General features: G+C 38.2%; 1 protein-coding gene across 3 annotated transcripts in view; it reads left to right on the top strand.

Annotated features, from left to right (window-relative positions):
- The first annotated feature begins 304 nt into the window (after window positions 1-304).
- Window positions 305-24,686, top strand: part of LOC127793436 (origin of replication complex subunit 4) — a 64,141-nt gene continuing 39,759 nt past the window's right edge. For all 3 annotated transcript variants that reach the window (XM_052324166.1, XM_052324164.1, XM_052324165.1), the window contains exons 1-10: window positions 305-506; window positions 745-835; window positions 961-1,017; window positions 13,627-13,674; window positions 14,210-14,260; window positions 14,345-14,388; window positions 14,546-14,609; window positions 14,900-14,986; window positions 15,329-15,420; window positions 15,530-15,611. In XM_052324166.1, coding sequence (XP_052180126.1) covers window positions 397-506; window positions 745-835; window positions 961-1,017; window positions 13,627-13,674; window positions 14,210-14,260; window positions 14,345-14,388; window positions 14,546-14,609; window positions 14,900-14,986; window positions 15,329-15,420; window positions 15,530-15,611 — 726 coding nt within the window. In that variant the 5' untranslated portion in view covers window positions 305-396. The remainder of the gene's footprint in view (window positions 507-744; window positions 836-960; window positions 1,018-13,626; window positions 13,675-14,209; window positions 14,261-14,344; window positions 14,389-14,545; window positions 14,610-14,899; window positions 14,987-15,328; window positions 15,421-15,529; window positions 15,612-24,686) is intronic.

Raw genomic sequence — 24,686 nt, 5'->3', positions numbered from 1 at the left:
GATTTACAAAAATGCCCTGATTTCCTAGCACTAATTACATCCTTGCCAATGACGCGACAGACCCTTGATCTTACTCTAATGAGTTAATATGTTTGAACCTATAGTAATTGTTAAATTATTTTTAAAATTATAATATTTTTGGAAATTTGCTCTTACTACCCCATTTAAGCCATTGGCCATATCATGGAGCCCATTTTTTCCTATTTTATTTGGATGGGTGTAGATGGCACTAACAGTAGCACTGGCCATTGAGCCGGTCACTGGCAAAAACGTTTCCAGTTCACTCTTTTCACAGCCCCCCCCCCCCCCACCCACACCCACACGCTGCTATTTTTCCCGCCATTTTATACTTCCTCATATACCGTATCTCCTCACAGAGGGAGAGAAAGGAAATCAATGGGAGCAGCAAACCCAGCAGCGGAAGCCCTAATCTTCCTCCGACGTCGTATCTGCAGTCCTAAATTCGTCTTCTCTCCTTTCTCCGATTCCCCACACAGCAACTTCAGGTCCAATCCAATTTTCCCATCTATCCGAATCCGAATCCCTAAACCCTTCTATTTGTTGCTTTGGAATGCAGGGAAAAGAAAGAGAAAATTTTCATGATTTCTTTTTTTTTTTTTATTGCAACCCTCTTATTCAACCGGGTTTCACCGTTTCCTGTCTAATCGCAATAAATTTCATAAATAAATTCGAGTATTCATTATATCTTTTCTCACCATTTCTGTTTTCCTTTTGCAATTTCAGCAAGTTGAAATTTATAATATCGAGTTCGGTCACTGAGGCATGTAACAATTCGGTTGTGCTTCTTGGTCCCCGTGGCTGCGGAAAAATGGCGGTAATATGCCTCCTTTTTCATTGATTTGCATTAGGATGTCAAAAGTTGAATGCTCGTGTTTCTTAATCACTTTTAAGTTGTTTGGTCTTGAATTTATTGGTCTGCTTGCTTATTTACCGTGTTAGGTGGTGGACCTTGTTCTTGAAGATCTGTTGAAAGAATATCCTGACATGATATCAGTGGTATGTTTCATCTAACTGCACACATTCCTACGATTTCTCAACTTTCTGCATCTTCAACAAAAGAAAATGGATACCATGTTAGTATAGAAATATGTTCCTGTAGGCCGCCCTTGGAAGATTTGAATTTTTATTGGAGGAGATTTGGGAGAATGATTCCTACAATTAGTGTGAATGTTGGCTGGATCCGGATCATATGCTGTGAGTCTTGGTAGAATTACCCTGAAACTAGATGGAACAATGAGCCGTCTCTACCTCTTTCTGGCCAAGGACAATGCTCAAGTCAGCTAAATGTCCTCGAATGATGCCCTGCCTTTTATAATGATAAAACTTGTTTAATCCTTGATTTGAATTTGTCTGAAGGAGCTTTATCTCCTTTGTGCAAGAGGTGTCTATCAGGGGTGGAGCCAGGATTTTGATTCTGTGGGGGCAAACTTAAATATAAAAAATATAATTTCAAAAATAAGATAATAATGATAATATTAAAATGTAAAAACTTTTTACAATTGTTCCTTGCGATTTTTCATACAAGAAATTGCAATTGTTCAAGAAAGTTACTTTGATTATTTGAATTTTTAGATTCGTCATGACCACAAAAGGCTAGTCCTTGTTGTAGAAGAAGTTGAACACAATCAATTGATACATTCAGACGAATTCAATAATCATATAGTGTTTGTTCTAACTGCCTGAAGAAAACTCTCTCAATATTTTGCTCTTGATTCATTAAAACTTCATAGTTGTTTTGAGTTTAATTGTGTGCATTATTGGCATCTCCAACATGAACTTAAAGTCTATCTTTTTTTTTTAAAAAAAATTACTGAATTCTTCTTTCACAAAAGAATCACCACCTCCTTGTTTCCCATTATTTGTTTTAAAAAGATAATAGTATAAGCAAAATGTGACATCTTTGCTTATACTATATTCCAACCAATCACCAAATTCAATGAACTTAGTTGGAATGAATCATCTTGATTTCGAGGTTAACACATACCTCTTTGCAAGTAGGCTCTTCAAATTTGATCTCGAAGATTAACATTGTAATCTATTATTGTAGTTCTTAACCTAGGATCCATAGGAAGTTGTGCAACATCAATTTGCTCAATACTTGCTTTGTTAACTGTTCATTTTCTTCAATATAAATTTCCTCCATACTCGCTTTTTTTACTTCACAATTTTCTTCAATACTTGCTTTCTTTGCATCATTATTGTGAAAAAATAAAATTTGGAGCAAATTGTAAAAAATGTTGTGATGGTTACTACTGGGCCATTATATACTTGCTTTCTTCAATACTTACTTTTTTTATTTCTAGTATTAAAGTATAATATAACTTTCTTTATTTCTAGTAGTAAATCATTGTAAAAAATATATTTTTTTTAAAAAAATTCTATCCTAGTGGGGGCAACTGCCTGACTGGGCCTCATGTGGCTCCACCCTTGTGTCTATCCCATCTGGTTATTAGAGTCTAGTTAAGTTAAGGAGATTCTAATTTTTTCATGATAGTAGCTTCCCCTTAAAAAACTTGGGGTCAGCTGTAATGTGGTCTCTCAAATTCTTGAGGTCTATTTAGTAGGTTATTTTGGATTTTTCCACTTCAGGAGAGTTTATAATAAGGTTACAATTCAATGGATGGAAGTGGAAGCTCAATCATCCATCTGTTGGCACACTTATGAATTATTAGTGTTTTCAAACACACGTTATTTGATGGGCAAGGTTGCCGCCTGGTAAGTTATATGAGTCCTAATTGTAGAGGTTTGGGATAAGTCTCGGATCTTAGACTTATGCAGTTTGGGAAATTAAGTAGTCATAGAATTCAAATTGAAGGGAGAGAAAGAATTTGAAAGGAGAAGGGAGAATTGAGAGGAAAAGAGAGGGAGAAAATTTGGTGGGAAAGATTTGTATTCTATTCAATTGCATAAATCCCATCCTTGGCGCCTGTTAACCATTTTATAGGCTGCCTTACAATTGTAATTGCAAGAGTACAAATTGTTAAAGCTACAACCGTTAAGTACAACTAGGCTTATTACAATACCAGGCTAATTATAGCCTTGCCCCCCAACTACCAATTACATCCCTGCCCTTGCCTGCCTTTGGGGTCGTGACATTTCCCCTCCCTTTAAGATCTTTCTTGTTCCTAAGAAAGGACAGTAGTTGGGCTGCTCGGGGGTACTATTTCAGCAGGTCCGGTAGGTACTCCTAGGTTGCATTATCTGGGTGCAGGTGGCTCCATTGGACTAGTACTTTGGTTAGGGGCACAGTATCCTTATAGATGATCCTACGATCCATAATGGCTTGGGGCTCCATGGTCACCTCTCTGTCTTTGTCCACTGGTGGAAGATGGGGGCTAATTGAGGCTCTAGGCTCCATTGCCTTTTTCAACAGTAACACGTGGAACACTAGATAAGTGGGTGTTCCTTTAGGAAATTGTAGTCTGTAGGCTACCTTGCCTACTTTAGCAAGCACCGTGTATGGCCCAAAGTACTTGGGGCTTAGCTTAGAGGCAGGGGTCGACGAGAAAGAGTGCTGGAGGAACCTTTTAACCTTCAGATATACTCGATCACCCACATTAAATTCCCTATCACTCCTTCTTCTATCAGCCACTTGCTTCATCCAGTTCTGGGCTATAGTTAGTTCCTTCCTCAATAGCTGTGCCATCCTCTATTTCTGTTGTAAATACTCTTCACGACAGGCACTGTTGTGGGGGCATTCATTAGGGCAGGTAAGAGGGGCTGGATACCCAAATAATGTCTCGAATGGGGACTTCTTGATGGCACTGTGGTAGCTTGAATTGTACCACCACTATTCCATAGATAACCATCTGTTCCAACTCTTGGGCTTGGTAAAACACATACACCGTGGGTAGGATTTTAAACATTGGTTCACTCTCCATTTTCCCATCCCTTTCCAGATGGTAAGCCGTGGACATGTGCAGCCCTACCCCCAAGCCTTTAAATAGCTCCTGCAAAAAATGGCTTGTAAAAATTTTATCCCTATCGGACACTATTGATCTTGGGACCCCATGAATCTTAACTCCCAAGTCAAGGAATTGTTGAGACATTTCTTGGGCTATGAATGGGTGGGTGAGGCTTACAAAGTATGCAAACTTACTTAATCTATCCACAATTACCAGTATAACGTCCCTGCCTTATGATTTGGGTAGGCCCTCAATGAAGTCCATGGACACCCCTTCCCAAGCATGTTCTGGAATGGCCAATGGCTGGAGGAGTCCTAGTAATGCCGCATGCTTGTGCTTGCACCTCTAATAGGTAGGGTAAGACAACACAAATACCACTACTTCCCTCTTAAACCCTGGCTAAAAGAACATTTGTTTTACCTTGTGGTAGGTAGCCCGGATTCCTAAATGGCCCCCTAAAGGAGAGTTGTGTAAGGATTGCAAAATCCTTCTTTTGAGACCCTGATCATTTGCCACCACTATCCGACCATGATATCTGATCAACCCTTGTACCATGGTATATCCGTTGCTCCCTATGAGATTCACTGCCAGCTGCTCTTGCAGTTCCTTAAGCCACTCAGTGAGCTCATAGCTTTCTGTGATCTCCCTTACCCAATCAGGGACGACAGCTGTAATAGCACTACAACTAGCTTGTCCCTCCCTTCTGGACAGTGCATTGACCACCTTATTTTCTTTCCCTTTCCTATAGTGGATTGTGTAATCCATGCCCAGTAGCTTAGATACCCCCTCCCTCTGGAGCTGGGTGTGTAGTCTGCCGTAACAAATGCCTCCGACTGTCATGATCAGTCTTAGTAATGAAAAGGCCCCCCTCCAGGTAGTGCCTCCATTTGTCCATTGCCACTAAGACTACTAATAACTCCTTGTCGTATACACTTACTCCCAAATGCCTTGGGGCTAAGGCTTGACTAAGGTATGCCAGCGGTCTGCCCCCTTGCATCAGCACTGCACCCACCTACATCACTAGCATTTGTCTCGATCACAAAGGGAGAGCTAATGTCGGGGCTCTTGTCATTGCCTCCTTGAGGGCTGTGAATGCCACTTTAGCCTTGGAATTCCATTGGAACTTATCCTTCTTTAGTAACTCGGTTAGGGCTTACACTAATTATCCCATAGTGTGGGACAAATCTTCGGTAGTACCCTATTAGTCCCAAGAATCCTCTCAATTCCTTCACAGTAGTAGGCTGCGGCCATTCAGTCATAGCAGAGATCTTTCTTGGATCCGTGCTAACTCCTTTCCCCAGTATTACATGCTCTAAATACTCAACCTCCTTCTATGCAAACAAGCATTTGGACATCTTGATATACAATTGATTGTGTTTAAGGATTTGGAATGTTGTCCTTAGGTGGGAGACATGAAGTTCCAGGTTAGGGCTATATATTAGTATGTCATCAAAGAATGCTAATATGATTTTTCTTAGGTAAGGGGCAAATAATTTGTTCATTAAGGCTTGGAAGGTAGCCGAGGCATTAGTGAGCCCAAATGACATCATAAGGAATTCATAAAGGCCTTGGTGGGTACGAAATGTGGTTTTTGGGGCGTTTGCAGGGTGTATCTTGATTTGATGGTACCCAGATCACAAGTCCAGCTTAGAAAAAATGGTTGCCCTGTGTAATTCATCCATTAAGTCTTTAATAATAGGAATAGGGAACTTGTTTGTAATGGTTAGGGAGTTGACCTGGTGGTAATCCACACAAAATCGCTAGGTACCATATTTCTTTTTTACTAATAGGACAGGTGATGCAAAGGGGCTCTGGCTGGGTTGGATGATCAAGGAGGAAAGCATTTGTTTGACTTGTCTTTTGATTTTTGATTTTTGTATGCGTGGGTAATGGTAAGGCTTTATATTAACTGGTTCTGAATTGGGTTTCAAGGGATGGTATGGTCCAAGGCTCAAGTAAGGGGACGAGAGGTAGGCTCAACAAACAATTCCTTAAACTCAATCAAAAGTTCATTGAGTGTGTCCAAGGGGGTTACCTCTTCTCGAGATCGTGTAGGTTCCACTATTTGCTGCTCATTGCCCTTTGTCCCCTCGTCACCTTCTTCCTCCATTTCCACAGCTTGAATGGAGAATAACTGGGAAATGTGGAACTTCCTCTTTTTAAGCAACTTCTGTAATTTTTTCCCTATGATCACCTTGCATTCCCCTGTCTCCAGACTTCCCACCCAATTTTTACTTCTTGCCATCCACCTCAACTGTCACCTCTAGCTTATTAAAGTCAAATGTCAGAGGACTAATGGTCCTCATCCAGTCCACCCTCAACACTATATCACAACCCCCTAATTCTAACACCCTTAGGTCCATCGAGAATTCCTGTCCTTGCATGAGCTACTTGAAATTCGCGCATTTGTAGTGGCTAAACATACGGTTACCATTGACCACCGTGACAGACAACGGTGTGGTGGCCACCAACTCACATTGTAGATCAGTGGTAATAGCTTCACTAAGGAAGCTATGTGTACTGCCACTATCTATGAGGACCATAAACTTTCTCCTTTCGGCTTGTCCCTTGAATTTTATTATCTTCCCCGTAGGCTCTCCTTTCAATGCATGGAAGGATATCTACCCTCCGTCATCTTTTACCTCTGCCTCCCCTGCCAACTCCCTGTCTTTCTCATTGACCTCCCTTTCTTCCTCCTCCTCCTCCTCTTCTTTGCCTTCCATCTTCAAGAGTTGTCGTTTGCACTAGTGGCCTGGTCCATACTTATCACCGCATTTGTAATTGTTGGAGAGTCCTAGGATCCGAGGAAACCTCAAAGTAAAAAAGAGTCCAAAGTAAAGAAGAAGATTGCTGTTGATGTGGGCTTCGGTTGTGGGCTGGCGCATCAAGATAAAGGAGGAGAAATAAAAAGATAAAAAACAAGATGAGTCTCCTAATCAAGTAGGAGAAATTATAGGAGTAGATTTGTAAATTATCTTGTAAATATTCTCAATTATGTTGCTTATCATCTGCTAGAAATTAGGAATTGATAACATAGAAAGCTGTATATAATTCTTATTTCATGAGAAATCAATTATGTTTTGGATTTCCACCAAATCAGTCTCTCGTTTCTAGGTTCCATACTTTTGGAACCAAATTTCTTCATGGTATTAGAGCTCGGCTCTTCTCAGTCCAAAGATCCGAATCAGATGGAGCCTCAAGACCGTGAGAATGCAGCCCCAACTGCAGCGGAGTCTTCCTTGAGTTCGGATCTTCAACAACCAGCGACTTCAACTGCTGGAGCGCCTAACATCACTCTTTCATTGGATAGTCACACTTTGCATATCACCCAACATAGGTTGAACGGAAGAAACTTTAGAGAATGGTTTCAATCCGTAACCTTGGTGATTAAAGGCAAAGGGAAATATGGCTACCTCACAGGTACAATCCAAACTCCACCAGAAAATTCAGTAGAATATCAAAGATGGGAGATAGAAAATTCGATTTTAATGGCTTGGATTATCAATTCAATGGAGCCCAAGATAGGCCGACCCTATCTATTTTACAAAACAGTCAAAGAAGTGTGGGAGGCTGTTCAAGAAATCTATTCTGATCTCGAAAATACAGCCCAATGCTTTGAGATTAGGGCTGCAATTCGGAATACCAAGCAGGGCAATCTTGGAGTGATTGAATACTACAATAACCTAGTGGAACTATGGCAGGAGATGGATCTATTTTATGATCCTAGCTGGAAGTGTGTAGATGATAGCCAAAAGTATAGCAAAATGCTGGAAAAAGAGAGAATTTTTGATTTTCTCCATGGGCTCAATCCAGATTTAGATGAGGTAAGAGGAAGGTTATTGGGTACAAAGCCTTTACCATCTCTTCGGGAGGTGTTTGCCGAGGTCAGACAGGAGGAAAGCAGGAAAAGGGTTATGCTGCCAACAATTGAACCTAATTCAGGATCGGTCCTTACTGTTGCAAGAAAGGAAGACATTCCAAAGGATAAGCAATGGTGTGAACATTGCAATCGGCCTTATCACACCAAGAGTACATGCTGGAAGCTGCATGGGAAACCCCCAAATTGGAAACCGAAACCAAAGAAGGACAGATCGGCTTATGCTGCAGCAAGTGTACCCACTAGTGAAAAAGGAACAGGTATGGGATTAACTACTGATTAAATTGACTTCTTACAGAAACTGTTACAAAGCTCATATATTGCAAAGGAATCAGATGAGGCAGCACCAAATTATTCAGCATCTATGGCACAAAAAGGTCAGTTTCTTTCTCTGGTTGCTACGAGAATGAATAAGAGTCATTGGGTAGTAGATACCGAGGCATTCGACCACATGACCGGATCTACTACTACTCTTGATAATTTACAGATAGGAGATAAGGATCTAACTGTTTTGATGGCTGATGGGACTCAATCATTGGTGAAAGGAAAGGGAAGTGTTTGTGTTGCTGATTTATTACTTGAATCAGTATTGCATGTGCCAAATCTAAGTTGTAATCTGTTATCAGTAAGCAAACTAACGAGAGACTTGGATTGTATTGTAACATTCTTTCCTTCATATTGCATTTTTCAGGACCGATCCTTGGGGAAGGTGATTGGCAGTGCTGAGGAGAAGGAGGGACTTTATTGGCTTTCTAATAATAAGGAGTCTCTTAGTCAAGTTTCTCATAGGTTTTCTCTTATGGTTAGTTCAGATTCTGAAATTTTGTTATGGCATAAACGCCTTGGTCATCCTAGTTTTTCCTATTTGAAACACTTGTACCCTAACCTATTTATCAATAAAGAAAAAGTGGTACTTAAGTGTGATCATTGCATCCTTGCTAAACAAACTCATAGTACTTATCAATCAGTCCCCTATACTCCTTTTAAACCATTTTATTTGATCCATAGTGATATATGGGGATCGGCTAGAGTACCAAATCTAAATGGGGCAAGATGGTTTATAACTTTTATTGATGACCACACAAGAGTGTGTTGGGTATACTTGATGAAAGAAAAATTTGAGGCATGTGCAATCTTTCAAACTTTCCATAAACTCATTTTAAATGTCTTCCAGTCCTCTATTTGTATCCTTAGGACTGACAATGGCCGGGAATACTTCTCTCACTCGTTTACCCAATATCTTACTGCCAATGGGATCTTCTATCAAAGCACTTGTCCCTATACCCCTCAACAAAATGGAATAGCTGAAAGGAAAAATCGACACTTGCTTGAGGTGGCTAGATCTCTTATGTTCACAAGTTTCATGCCTAATAGATATTGGGGGGAGGCAGTTCTAACAGCTGCCTATCTAATTAATAGATTGCCTACCAAAGTCTTGAAGTGCCAAGTCCCACTACATAATCTCACTTCCATCTTTCCCCATGCTCGTATTCTAAATACTCTTCCTCCCAAAGTTCTTGGATGTGTGGTGTATGTCCATCAAACCAGTCCAAATCAGCATAAACTTGAACCAAGAGCATTAAAGTGCATATTCATTGGGTATTCTCCTACCCAAAAGGGTTATAAATGTTTCTGCCCTACATCACAAAAAGTCTTCATCTCTTGTGATGTAACATTTATGGAGAGTGAGTCATATTACTCAAATACCTCTCTACAATTGAAAGATAATCATTGGGATCCAGCAGTACCTATGCCTATTTCATTACCTATACCTCAGCTTAACCCAAATAATGTTTTTAATCAAACTGCTATAGCTGATCCTTCCCAGCCAGTATACTCTAAACCTAATCACCCGAGCCTATTATCTCCTCAAGAACCCCAAATCCCAGCTGAATCTATGGAAACTGATTTAGGGGGCAACTTGAATCTAGAAAAGCCAATACAAGTCTACTCAAGAAGAGGTAAACAACCAGCTCCTCAAAACTGCCAACTGCTAGAACCGAGGGAAAGTCCAGTGAATGAGGAAGAAATTACAGCTGTTGACAGTGACTTGCATCTCCCTATTGCTGTTAGAAAAGGGGTAAGATCATGTGTAAAGCATCATATTTCAAATTACTTGACATATTCCAGGTTATCTCCCGAATTCAAGGCTTTCACCACTAATTTAGATACAGTTGCTATACCTCGGAATATTCAAGAGGCATTAAATGATCCCAAGTGGAAAGAGGCAATGATGGAAGAGATGAAGGCACTAAAAGGCAACCACACATGGGAAGTTGTTGACTTTCTGGAAAACAAGAAGATTATAGGCTACAAATGGGTATTCACCATCAAATACAAATCAGATGGGAGTGTGGACAGATACAAGGCTAGGCTGGTTGCCCAAGGTTTCTCTCAAACCTATGGGATAGATTATGAGGAGACATTCGCACCAGTCGCAAAACTAAATTCTATAAGAGTACTGTTATCTATTGTAGTAAATATGGATTGAGAATTGCTTCAATTTGACATAAAAAATGCATTCTTGAATGGGGAGTTAGAAGAAGAAGTATATATGCGGATTCCACCTGGTTTTGATACTGAAGAAAGTGGAAAGGTGTGCAAATTACAAAAATCTCTCTATGGATTGAAACAGTCTCCAAGGGCATGGTTCAAAAAATTCAGCTCTACTCTCATTAAATTTGGATACAAACAAGGTGATGCCGACCATACTCTCTTTGTTAAACATGCTGCTAATGGAAAAAAGTGTATCTTAATTGTGTATGTAGATGATATAATCATTACAGGAGATGATACTCATGAGATAGCAGCCTTGAAACAAAAATTGAAAGAAGAATTTGAAGTCAAAGATTTGGGTGAAATGAAGTACTTTCTTGGAATGGAAGTAGCAAGGAGCAAACTAGGTATAGTTATCTCCCAACGAAAATACGCTCTTGATCTCCTAAAAGAAACTGGAATGTTGGGATGCAAACCTAGGTATACTCCACTAGAAAGAAATTGGAAATATGTGAAAAAGGATGATGACTTGGTGGTTGATAAAGATAGATATCAAAGACTCGTAGGGAGGTTAATCTATCTCTCCCTAACTCGCCCAGATATAGCATATGCAGTGAGTATTGTTAGCCAGTATATGCATGCTCCAACCCAACAACATATGACGGCTGTGTATCACATATTGAGATACTTAAAAGGAACTCCTGGTAAGGGACTGTTGTTTCAAAAGAGCGATGAAAGAGGGGCTGAAGGGTTTTCTGATGCAGATTGGGCTGGATCAGTAATAGATAGTTGGTCAACATCAGGATTTTGCACTAAATTATGGGGAAACCTAGTTACATGGAGAAGCAAGAAACAATCAGTAGTGGCAAGAAGCAGTGCAAAAGCAGAATTTAGGGCAATAGCTCAAGGCATATGTGAGCTTATTTGGCTGGTGAGGCTTATGGAGGACCTACAAATACCTCTGACTCAACTAACGAAACTATATAGTGACAGCCAGTCAGCCATATGCATTGTTAATAACCCAGTATAGCATGATAGAATGAAACATGTCAGGATTGATCGCAACTTCATCCAAAGAGAAATTAATGAAGGAGGCATAAATCTGCTTTATATTCCTACAACAGAGCAGATAGCAGATGTGTTGACTAAAGCCATGTCAAGACCTAGTTTTGAGATCCTTATTGATAAGCTAGGAATGAGAGATATCTATTCCTTAGCTTGAGGGGGGGTGTTGGAGAGTCCTAGGATCCGAGGGAACCTCAAAGTAAAAAAGAGTCCAAAGCAAAGAAGAAGATTGCTGTTGATGTGGGCTTCGGTTGTGGGCTGGCGTATCAAGATAAAGGAGGAGAAATAAAAAGATAAAAAACAAGATAAGTCTCCTAATCAAGTAGGAGAAATTATAGGAGTAGATTTGTAAATTATCTTGTAAATATTCTCAATTATGTTGCTTATCATCTGCTAGAAATTAGGAATTGATAACATAGAAAGCTGTATATAATTCTTATTTCTTGAGAAATCAATTATGTTTTGGATTTCCACCAAATCAGTCTCTCGTTTCTAGGTTCCATACTTTAGGAACCAAATTTGTTCAGTAACAGAGCTCGAGTTGCCTTCTTTGCTCAATTGTAGTACCCTTCACGTTATTGTAATTTGTCTTAGGGGGTCCCAATGCTAATCCAGCATTAATCCCCTTCGTGTTCACCCCCATAGGTTGTGGAGGGTTCACATTACTCCTAAGCCACGGCTTACCCCTCCCAAAGATGGCCTCTAGCGTCAGTTCTTGAAGCCTGGCCTTCTCCGCGGCTTGCCTCACAGTGGTAGGCAACATCATTTTGACCATAGATCGTAATTCTCCTCTAAGGCCACTCACAAAATTCGATACAAAATATTGCTTCGTCAGGTATGGCTATGCATTCCACATAAGAGCCCTTAATTCTTTGAATTTGTCCAAGTAGTCAATCACCGTTCCCGTTTGCTTTAACATCTTGAACTCCTCAATCACATCTGACATGTTCTTCTCCCCGAACCTTAGACACGTAGCTCTTCCATGAACTCATTCCATCCAACCTCCTCCTCCCTCACCTTGGTCCACCCTTGATACCAGGAATCGGTAGTATCATTAAGATACACCGTTGCCATGGTGACACTCTACACCTCGGGCACATTATACAACTGAAAAAATCTCTCATATTGATGGATTCACCACCTTGGCTTGGATCCGTCAAACAAGGGAATCTCCAAATGAGGCATAGGAGTGGAAGTAGTAGTGTGAGAATTCGAACCTCTTACTGGTGTCCCGATGTTCGCCTTTGACGGCTCACTTGGTTCACCTAATGCCAGGTCGTGGGAGTATCCCGTGGCCGGAATGGCTTGGATTTGTCGTCGATCAGGGTGGGAATTCAGGCGACAGGGTGGGAATTTAGGCGACAGCCTGAATTGCGGAAGGGCAAAGAGCATATTGAATATGCTATGAATTTTTTGCCCGTACTAATCAATGGTCTCCTGGTGCTTCTCTAGTTCCCGCTGCATCGCCTTTTTGGCAGTGACTTGATCTTCCTTGCCCTGCGCAATTGCTTCGTGAGTTTGGTTCATTCCAAACTCTAGCACCTTCATGTGCGTCTCCAATTGCTTCATACAAGTGCCTTCTGCCATCGATTCTGCTCAAACGGGCTTCGCCTTCAATCTCTGAGGACATCCAACTCTAATACCAAATGACAGTCTCAGATCTGAGACTTATGCAGTTTGGGAAATTAAGTAGTCGTAGAATTCAAATTGGAGGGAGAGATAGAATTTGAAAGGAGGGAGAATTGAGAGGAAAAGAGAGGGAGAGAATTTGGAGGGAAAGATTTATGTTCTATTCAATTGCATAAATCCCATCCTCGGCACCTGTTAACCCTTTTATAGGCAGCCTTACAGTTGTAACCGCAAAAGTACAAGTTGTTAAAGCTACAATCTTTAAGTACAACTAGGCTTATTACAATACCAGGCTAATTACAGCCTTGCCCCCTAACCACCAATTACATCCATGCCCTTACTTGCCTTTGGGGTCGTGACATTGATCTCAAGTTCTCAATGTTATTGAAGTGTTATTTTGAGGGTGAGTCATTGGGAATTCTGGAATAGCTTCCAAATTGCCTAGCTGGTTACCCCCTTTGAAAAGAAAAGTGAGAGATCCTTAGGTTTGTTAACGTTGAATGCCAAAAAAATCTGATTATGTTTTTCTAAATTCTATGATTGTAGTGGTGTCTTATTAGTTTTCTTGAACATGTAAGTATTTTCTTATTTGATGTTCTTCTGATTGCCTAAGTAATCTTTTGATGATTTCAGATAAAACTGGATGGGCTTTTACATAGTGATGACAACTGCGCACTCAAGGTTAAGCTTCTCAGATACAGTTGTTTCCACTAACTTGATCCCTTGCCATGCGTATTGCATTAAATTTAAGTTCCCTTTCATGGTGATATGCCTGGAAGTCACTGAATTTAAGCCAATTCATTTCGCTGCAAAATTATGTAACTATATATTGCTACTGAATCACTGTTCATAAATCTGACAGCATTATTTCAGAGAAACAAAGAAACGTTTTCTGAATTTCATAACATTTGGCTGGAATCCTAAACTCAAGGGAGAGGAGGTTGACAGACCATGTAAAGTAGTGCATGGAAAAGCCTGAATAAATAATACCTTCCTAACTGTCTGGGTGCAAAAGCATACAGCTATACTAATTACTTTTGGTGTATGTTATCTGCTTGTGGTTATCTGAAACAAAGTTGTCTGTTTATGCAATATATTTCACACAGCTCCTCTTTTGAAGTTCAAGTTAAAATAAGGGTTTTGTATTGATATTCTCTATTAGAAAATGTAACTTTCTATCTTTCTATTCTTTACATTCTTGTCTAATTTTCTTCAGGAAATTGCTAGACAATTATGTGCAGAGCATGAATTATTGTTCTCAAAAATGGTAATGTGGCTACTGTTTCAGACCTTATGCTGCATTTTAAAGTGAGTTGAGTAAGCATTTCTGATCTTGAGATGATTCCTGTAGGCATCATTTGATGATAACTCCCAGTTCATGATAGCAATGTTAAAGTGAGTGTGCTATTGAAATATGTCCCTGATGTACCATTGTTGTCCTCTAATTCAATCTCTTGTTAATTTTATTCTATGATTTTTATCAGACTCTTTTACTTGGCTGGTTTTTTGTTCTTTTTGTATATGCTACTCACTTGTGATAAATTGTTGGCAGGGAATGTGGGTTAGCTCATAAAACAGTTATTTTTGTGTTGGATGAGTTTGACCTATTTGCACAGGTGTGATTCCCTTAATCCCATTTGGTTTCTGTTCTCTTTGCTCAGTATTGAGATCTGGAAGTTGAGCTCAGACCTCCCATTGGCCTCTAAATCTTTTTCTTCTTTTCTTCTTCTTCTCCTTCTCCTTCCTTGTCCATCTCCTTTTCCTTTGTTACTTGTGACAAGTATGTGCATGATTATTTTGTGTCTGTACATGGATGATAGTCCTTGTAAACTATCTTGTAGAGACATCTGCGAGTGGTATTATGGTTTTGAGGTTTGTTCTCTTCTTTCCTCCAACACTTTGTCAGGGCAAGCAACGGCTGCTTTATAGCTTGCTAGATGCAATGCAATCTGTAGCATCACAAGCTGTTGTAGTTGGCATGAGTTGTCGATTGGTAAGTTGCTTCACATTTAATATAATTTTATGTGGTGAATATTTCCTTCTTCCAAAAGTTAAGAGCTTCATTAGCCAGTAGGTTTGAAATCTGAATGTCAGTGCATGGAAACTTAGGTTTAGTAATTTATGATACTTATCCCAAAAAAATAAAATAAAGTTTTGGTTATCTATTGTTGAACTTGAGTTTTAAACTTCTTAAGAATAAAACAAAATTGCATTCAAAAGGCCTGTTTGAGTGGAATACTCATCAGTAATGCATGGGCTACTCATGTAAAGCTGATTGGAAAAATGTTCTGCAATTTCTTGAGAACACTGATAAATTTAGTGGTATATCATACAGGATGCTGATCAGCTCCTGGAAAAAAGAGTAAGATCTCGTTTCTCACATAGGAAACTGTTGTTTCTTCCTCCATCAAAAGAGGATTTGCATAGGTAATTTCTCTATTATATGCCTTTAGAATACTGCTGTAGCTTTTTGCCTGGTCTATGATTCTAGATAAAAGCACTTTTGCATTGATCTTCTTTCCTGTTTATTTTGCAGACTGTTAAAGCATGTCCTACTCTTGCCAACAGATTCAAGCATTCCTAGTGATTATGTAGCTGAGTTCAATGAGAAACTTGTTGTATCCTTTGCTATATTTGTTCTTCCTAATTGCATAGCCATCTTTGGTATAGGGCATACAAACACCTTAGTAGCAATAGTATCTTGAACTTTAGGGAAGATAGGAGCTCCAACTCATATTAATTGCTTAGTGTTTTCAAGTTTAAACATGAATAGGATGCTATACCTGACTAGTATCTTTATTTTTCCATTTCAAGCTCATTACCCCCTTCCCCACCTGCCATTTTCCTTTCCCTATGAAGCTGTTACAAGGTTTAATTGTTTATCTTGGAGATGTAGTACGGATCTGGAATCTGCTAATACCAACTGATTCGAGCCTTAATTAGGGTAAGAGTTAGAAGGCTAGGAAAAATTGTAGAGAAGTCTAGGGTTTTGATATGTAATGGGTTGGTGGGTTGCAATTTCAAGCAAAAGAAGGCTGAAAAGATGGATTTTGGGGGCTGAAAACTGAATTGAAACTAGGGTTACGAAAATCAGAATTTGAAATTGAAACATTACGAAAATCAGAATTCTGGGCATCATACATAGGGTACCTTAGGCGTCACATCTTGGGTTAAAATTGCTTCACACAATTCAAAGACAGCATCAATGATTAGAGAAAACTGAAAATAATCATTCATTTACTATTGGAAAAAAGAGATTACAATGATATTTATAGAGTTCTAGTAATCCTATTCTTACTAGGATTTGGAAATCCTTTTCCAATTTGTAAGTCCAGTAGAAGCAGCGATACAACAACCCTACCTAATATGAACAGCCCCAAGAAAGCCTGGACTAGACAGAGAATGTGATACTGAAATCAAAAGCCTTGCAACAACAGAATTGCTACCAAGGAACATTGAGAAATCATCACCCTTAGACAATGAAAAATAGCCAGTAGAGACTGATGCCAGACCAAAATTTGACCTGAAGCTTGATTGCACTGAATATTCAAAACAGGAACATGACCTCGGAGACCCATTGCTTCCAAGTTCAACCAAATTTGCCCTTGCCCTTGAAAAGATGAAGAAACAAACTGCTTCAGCTCAACTCAATACACTCATCCTTTAGGACAACCTTCAAACTATCAAAGGCACAGCAAGGAGAAGCCAAAAAATACATGGATCACTGAATTTCCAACCACACATTAGACTGACCTAAATAGACAAAGACCTGCAAAATCCGACCAGGAGTAGAACTCATTAAAATAGAACATGATCTGATACTTCCAATCTCCCCATGGCCATCACTCATCATTCCCTGACCCCCTAACACTGCAAGCCTTAAATTCTGAAAACCAACTCACAATATTGCAACCCAAAATCATTATAAAGATAACTCAGATGCTGCTCTTACTATCTCATCCCTCTCCCTTGAATAGCATGATCTCGAGCAATAATTAAATTCAGAATCTGGATTCATAGCCAATAGTGGACAGTCCCAGAGTTTTGCCAATAAACCAAGTTGCCTCAGCCTTTGCCATAATATCTGAAGAAACTTCCCAGTCCTCCACATGTCTGCCACCAAACTCATGCAACTGGATTTCATTATTCAAATTGTAACTCTTTACGCATACCACCCTTCAAAGTAGAGCTAACCCGCTTGGAGAATATTATAAATAAAACCTGAACACTATAAAACGAAACCCGAACAAATAATTAGAGTTACCAAAACTTTAGGAAATATTATGCAAAATGACAAAAATACCCCTTGATATACTAGGGGCTTTTCTTCAGCCAAAACATCCCAATTCAGTGCTTGGGCCTTGAAACCAATTTTAACACTTCTTATATGTCTTTAGAGGTTGCTTCCAATATCCTCCATCACTTGGGCATTTTTCTTATTAATGTAGAGAGCATTTATTAGAATGCTAATGCTTAACTTATGATGAGAGTATTAAGTAAATTGTTTGAAACCACAAGTAGACTATCCTATTCAAGCATCTAGAGAAACAAATATATCTCAATAACATTTTAGATTCATGGATCTAACATTTGAACAACAAGAACAACAACAACGATCCCAAAGTTTAATCCTAGTACTACATAATTCTAGACCTCCAACCGTCTTTATCCTTCTCTGTAAGGTTGTTGTATCCTATTTCATGTTTAAGGGTTTGTCATAAGCCTCTTTTGGCCTTTTCTTCGATATTTACTACAAACTTCCTCCATTTTCCACTTGCATCACACGCCAATCTATTGCTCTTCTACTAACATATCCAAACCACCTTAATTGTGTCTTTTGCACCTTACCTTCAATAGGCACCCTATTATCTTATTGCCTATAATTTCATTTCTATTGTTGAGAATCCCACATCGCCTCCACAAGGGAGACCTAGGCTATATATAAGGAGAATGATCCCTTCACCTGTTAAGCTAGCTTTTCAGGTTGAAGTTCTACCTCTAACTTCTCACATGGTATCAGAGCTAACCCTTGGCTGTCGTGGTCATGGACTAGTACCTTGCCCGATCACCTGGGCATGTATCAGTTACTGGAGAAGCTTCGGCATGGGGCAGGGGGAGTGTTGAGAATCCCACATCGCCTCCACAAGGGAGAATTGGGCTATATATAAGGAGGAAGATCCCTCCACCTGTTAAGCTAGCTTTTCAGGTTGGAGTTCTACCTCTAACTTCTCACACTTATTTTTCCTTTTCTTGTATGATTGGACATTCATTGTTGCATCATCTTAGTTATGCTTATATTTTGCAAATGTTGGTAATTAATTGCCCAACATTTTGAGCTATACAACAAAGATGGTCTTATAGCTTTTAGATAAAGCTTCCCTTTTAGCTTTTAAGAGAGATTTTACAATTGCACAAAATGTCGAATGCTTTTCTTCCCTTTGATAAAAAGATTTGCATATAGTATTCATATACTTGGAAAAAGCTATGATAGTCTCCAAATATGTCTTGTAGAAGGTGTTGGAGAAGAAAGGAGTTTGGATTGCTTATATTCATATTATTAAGGACATGTGTCGCCAAGCAAAGTATTAGGATTTGTGGAGAAGATATCAAGGCTTTTTTGATTACAGTAGGATTTTTTGCCCATTTGTCTCTTTGCTCTTGTGATGGATGAACTCACAAAGCACATCGAAGAATAATTGCCTTGGTGCATGTTGTTTTATTTACAAACAATATTGTCTTGATGGATGAGAGAAAAGAAAGGCACGAAGTTGTATCCAAATGTTTTAAATTAAGTAGGTCAAAACTAGGTATATAGAATGTAAATTCAGTGAAAATATAATTGTGGATGATGTTATTGTGAAACTTGGAGATCAAATTATCCAAAAAAGGATCAATTTTGATATCTTAGATTAATTGTTCAAAAGGAGAGTTTATGGAGGATGTTACTCATAGAATCAACATAGGATGGTTAAAATGGAGAAATGCATCTAGCATTTATGTGATTGTTGAGAATTTGTATTAGCGTTTTATGTGATTGTTTTTATGGTGTAGGATTAGAATAATGGATGAATGATTAGCCCAAGACATGAATTTGAGGGACTTTATTGTCTCTCTTTACAATCTGTTTGTATTGTTACTGTAACCACACCTTCATCGATTCGTTGTAGATGGCCTCTCTATGGACGAAATCTAGTCTAGATCCATAAGGTCCTAATCCATTAAGATCTAATCTAGATCCATTTAGATTTGGTTCAGATCCATTTGAGTCCAAATCCGCCAAGTCCATATATAAAAAGGATTTGGACCAAATCCAGAGCCATTGCATATATATTTACCATAAAATAAAATTACACATTTTAATCTTTAATTACACATTTTTAAAATTATTTCATTCTCACATATATTTGTTAAAATATTTATACTTACATAGTGTTGTTAGAATTGTACGATTCGATTTGATTCATGTAGAAATCAAGTCGAATTTATAGGGTGAATCGAAAATCCCTTAGAATCGAAAGAATCGACAAAGAATCAGTAGAATCGGGCGAATCGCAAGATTGAAATAGAGATGAGCTGAATCGTTAGGAGCTGAAAGCCTGAAACTGAGAAGAAAAACATTGCATAAGAGCATGAGTTGACACGTCAAAAGCAAAGGTGAGAGCTGTGACCGCGAGACTTGAAGTTTTGTTCAAGGTGCATAGCTTTCTTCTTTTTCTTTCCCCAAGATCCTACAAGTCTTAAGAAGCAGAATATTGCGTTGCTTAAAACCAATGGTTTCATGCGTTAGCCCATTGGGTACCTTATGGGCATGAGGCTCACGTGCCAACAAAGAGGTCACAGGTATGGGCGCATGAGACTCAGACTTACTACCACCTGCTTTTGTTGTTCAGGTTGTTAGAAGCAAGAGAATCGTTGGCAACCTATTTTGTAGTTCTTATTGTTTTGGTTTTTTGTTTTGATTTTTTCTTGCTGCTATAGTGCTTGCTGCGTCTTTTTTTTTCCCTTTGATTTTTCTGTTATGTTTTGTTTTTTGATTCAATTTCTCTTCAAATTTGTTCTGCTTCTTTTAATTTTCAACTAATTCATATTATTTTCAATGTTATTTCTTTTTATATGGTGAAACTTCTAGTTTTCAACTACTTTATATTATTTCTAGTTTTATTTTCTTTTATGGTGTTTTCTATTTCAAAAGTTTGACCTTATGTTGTTTTTCAATATTAGAAGAAGGATATTGCTTTCTTTCTCAGATTAATGGAAATAGAATGAACTTAAAAGTGCAATTATTGTGGACTTAAAAGGTGGGGAGGGATAAATCGAATGAAACACCATTTTGCGGGTAATCATTGTAACACCCCCTCTCCTAGAACTAATCGAGAAGAGGTGCTACTGGGGATAATAAAATAAACTGGGTGATAAACTGAAATCTGATACCATGACGGAACATCTCAATCAACTGGGATAAAAACTCTGAGTCAATACAGACTGAAAACCATAAACTCTGTCTAAGGGAAAAATCCCTCAACTGGAATATAAAATAGATCTAAACTGAGAAAACACTATAAAACTCAATAGACTCCCAGACATCTTTTATCTTGAGCGGCTCCACGTACACACACTATAGACCACTGCTGCTAGGCCCCATATCTGGTACTCTCCTACTAGAATCTGTAGGGGTGAAGAGTACAAGGTGAGCTACAAAAGCTCAGCAAGTAATAAGCTGGAAAGAATACTGAAGCTGAATCGAAGAATATCGATACTGATAAATAACTCACTGAACTTGTACTGTATAATCACTGTCTGTTTGCATTCATAAAAATGTAATGCACATAAACTGTAAACTAAATGCAGGTATGCAACTTTGGCTTATAGGCCCACATAATTTGATAAAACATATTTGACTGATCTGAAATCTGGATACATAAAAACTGTAAGCACATACTGTGGGCAAAGTCCCTAGCCCCCTGGTTGCCACCAGGCGAGCAACTCATAAACTGAGCTGAAACTGATACTGGTAGGATCCCCGCGGACTAAGCCGCCTAGCGCGCATAATGCAATGCAATGCTCACATAAATGCTGGCACACGATATGTAGTGCTCCATATAAAGTCATGCTCAATGCTCATACCAAAATGTATGCACATAATCTCACAAAATAATGCTGATTATGTTATAATAATGCTGAACATGATATGATCTTCATCTATACGTTAGAATACAAAGATTCAATGAATTATGATTTAGGGTATGGGTATGATTAACTTGTCATGTTCTGGCTTATGAATTCAATGTTGGAAGGTATTGAATACATTAATTGAATTAAACTTGAATTAGGACTCACTGGAAGCTAAATTGGATTTCTGGAAAAGTCATTCGGATATCAGGAAGGATATCCGGATATGATGAAAGACATCCGGATATGAAGAAGGCTCATCCGGATACACTGACATTCAAAGCAGAAGCTATTCGGATATGCTGGGAAGTATTCAGATATGAACTAGGACATCCGGATATGATTCTGGTCATCCGGATATCTCACTGATGCATTCGGATATAACTGAGACTATTCGAATGAAAAATTCAACTTTTGAGGGAGGCATCCGGATATCAGGCGAGACATCCGGATATTATCTTGACCTTTCCGGATGTATAAATAAACCATCCGGATATCATACTCGAAAAACTTTAGATACATCCGGATACGATACAAGGTATCCGGATATTAGAACTTAGAGTAATAGAACTTGCAATCCAAAATAGTTAAGAAATAAACAAACCATCCGGATATCATACTCGAAAAACTTTAGATAAATCCGGATACAATACAAGGTATCTGGATATTAGAACTTAGAGTAATAAAACTTGAAATCCAAAATGGATAAGGATTAATGGAACTTGCAATCCAAAATGGATAAGGATTAATAGAACTTGCAATCTAAAATGGATAAGTATTAATAAAACTTGTAATCCAAAATGGATGGGGATTAATGGAACTTGCAATCCAAAATGGATGAGGATTAATGGAACTTGCAATCCAAAATGGATAAGGAGTAATAGAACTTACTCATAATTTCACTGTTATACGCATATATATATATATATATATATATATACGCCTCTGCTTACTGATATAAATCTGAAAACTACAACGAAGAACTGGAATAATCTGAAATCAAAACTGATATGAACCTGTAACGGAAGGGATTACAGGAAGAATACTTGCCTGATAGAACTCTCTGATCGAACCCTGGAGCGATCCTGAAGACTCTAGCAAGCCTCTGCTATCTCTTGGCCTTTCTGTTCTTCACACGGCGTGAAAAAAAGCTAAGCTAATGGGTTCTATATATAGACATAAAGTTCTAGATCTCTTTCCTTTTATAACTTGGAATCCTTCTCCCAATTGAACTCGGAGACTCTCAAAACCTTCTCCTATTGGGACTAGGAGACTTTTAATCCAAATCCATCTCATACATGGATTCTCATTCTTCTTTAAGTACATAATCCCACTTAATTAATAATAATACAAAAATTATTATTAAAACTCTCAAATAATAATAAAACTCCAAAATTACCTTCATGTCCTAGCATTTAATCCACAAAATAAATGTCATTTAAATGCTATTTAAATACTATTATCTCAATTAAAAATCACTAGTTTGCTACCTTGGCAAATTCTTTAACTCCAAAATTAAAAAGAAATAAATGCTATTCTTTTTTTTCAAAATATCTAAATTGCCACATTAAATAATTAATTGGCAAAATCGCTTAATCAAATACTTCAACAATTAATTAAATAATTCCTGAATAAATATTGGACCCTCTAATGGGTTGTTACAATCATGATAATGTGGCTCCTTGTATAGATTGCCCGAATAATGTGAGGGAACTTTGTATTCATATCTTAGGAGAATTAGAAAGACAAAAGGTGAATGAAAAAGAATGTTTCCAAGAAGAAGAGAAAGAAGTTCAAATGGTAGGAGGAAAAAGAAAAACTAGTATGGATGTCGTTGTCACTAAAGGGAAAGAGAAACAACAAACTTTAAATGCAATGCCTAAGAAACGGGAGCCCGTTGTTCATATCATTTGTAGATTTTTGTATGGACATGCATTGCCTTTCGTTTTGGTAACAAGTCCCCTTTTGTTTCAATGATGGAAGCAATTGGTGAATGTGGTAAGGGTTTAAAGCTTCCCAGTTATCATGAGGCTAGAGTTACATTTTTGAAGAAGGATGTTGACAATGTAAACTCAATGCTAGAGAAGTTTAAAAAGGAATGGAAAAGGATCGGTTGTACTTTGATGTCGGATGGGTGGACGGATGAAAAAAGAAGGTCTTACAAACTTTTTGGTGAATAGTCCAAGTGGAATAGTTTTTCTTAAATCTGTTGACACTTCAGATGTTATAAAAGATGCACAAAAGTTGTTTGAGTTGCTTGATTCATTGGTGGAGGAAATTGGGGAGGAAAATGTTGTTCAAGTGGTGATTAATAGTGCTTCGGCCTACGTAGCTGTGGGTGACTTGTTGATGGAGAAAAGAAAAAAATTATTTTGGTCTCCTTGTGCAGCACATTGCATTGATTTGATCTTGTATGATATAGGTGGGTTGCCTATTTTCAAAAATACAATAAAGAAGGTTAAAGAAGTTTGTGTATACATTTATAGACATACTTGGGTTCTTTGCATGTTTAGGAAGTTCTCTAAGAAGAGAGAGTTGAAGAGGCCTGGAGTTATAAGGTTTGCCACATCATTTCTTACATTGAGGAGCTTTGAGGAAAACAAGATTCCTCTTAGGGTTATGTTTGCATCGAAAGAGTGGGTTAAAAGTCATTATGCTTCTAAGGTAGATGCAATTTGAAAGAATATCTAGGGGAAATCAATCATTCACCCGTGTATTATTCATTAGCTTTAGGAGGATATTTATACAAAGAGAAACCTAAAAAATCTCCTAAAAATACTCCTACTTTACAGTTATAGATAACCTTTATTTAATTTTATAAATACACATTAGATATATCTATAAAACCGCTGATATTAGTTGTTGTTGATCTTCTTTAAACTCCTTCCCCATCTAGGACTGCAACCTTATCTAAACTCCTCCTTCATCTAGGAGTTTAGTTCGTGACTTATATCTCAATTTTTTCCAACACAATTAAAGTGGGAGCAATCTTGTTATTGGATGACAAGCTTTGGAAATCGGTCAAGTATTGCTTGAAGTGTGTAAGTTCACTTGTTAAAGTTTTAAGACTTGTTGATGGGGATGTGAAATCGACAATGGGATACATATATGAAGCAATGGATAGGGCAAAGGAGAAAATTGCACAAAATTTCAACTATCAAAGGATTAAATATGAGCGCATTTGGAACATTATTGATTCAAGATGGGATTTGCAACTTCATAGGCTACTCCATGCGGTGGGATATTTTCTTAATCCCAAGTGAGTTTCTAAAATCATGTTTCCTATAACCAACAAATCCTTGTATATGCTTTATTGTTTCTTACTTGTATTGCATTTTTTTTAAGGTTTCAATATAATGAGTCTTTTATTGCAGATATGGAAGTTAAAGTTGGTTTGTACAAGATAATAGAAAAGATGTATCTAGATATTGAAACAAGACTCAAAATTGATGAGCAATTAGAAAAGTTTAAAAAAGGAGAAGGATTGTTTGGCATGAGTATGGCTACTTTAACAAGAGATAAGA

The sequence above is a fragment of the Diospyros lotus genome, unplaced genomic scaffold, assembly GCF_014633365.1.
Source record: "Diospyros lotus cultivar Yz01 unplaced genomic scaffold, ASM1463336v1 superscaf3, whole genome shotgun sequence".
Taxonomy (NCBI): domain Eukaryota; kingdom Viridiplantae; phylum Streptophyta; class Magnoliopsida; order Ericales; family Ebenaceae; genus Diospyros; species Diospyros lotus.
The sequence above is the reverse complement of the archived record's forward strand: the minus strand, read 5'-3'. Positions and strand labels throughout refer to the sequence as shown.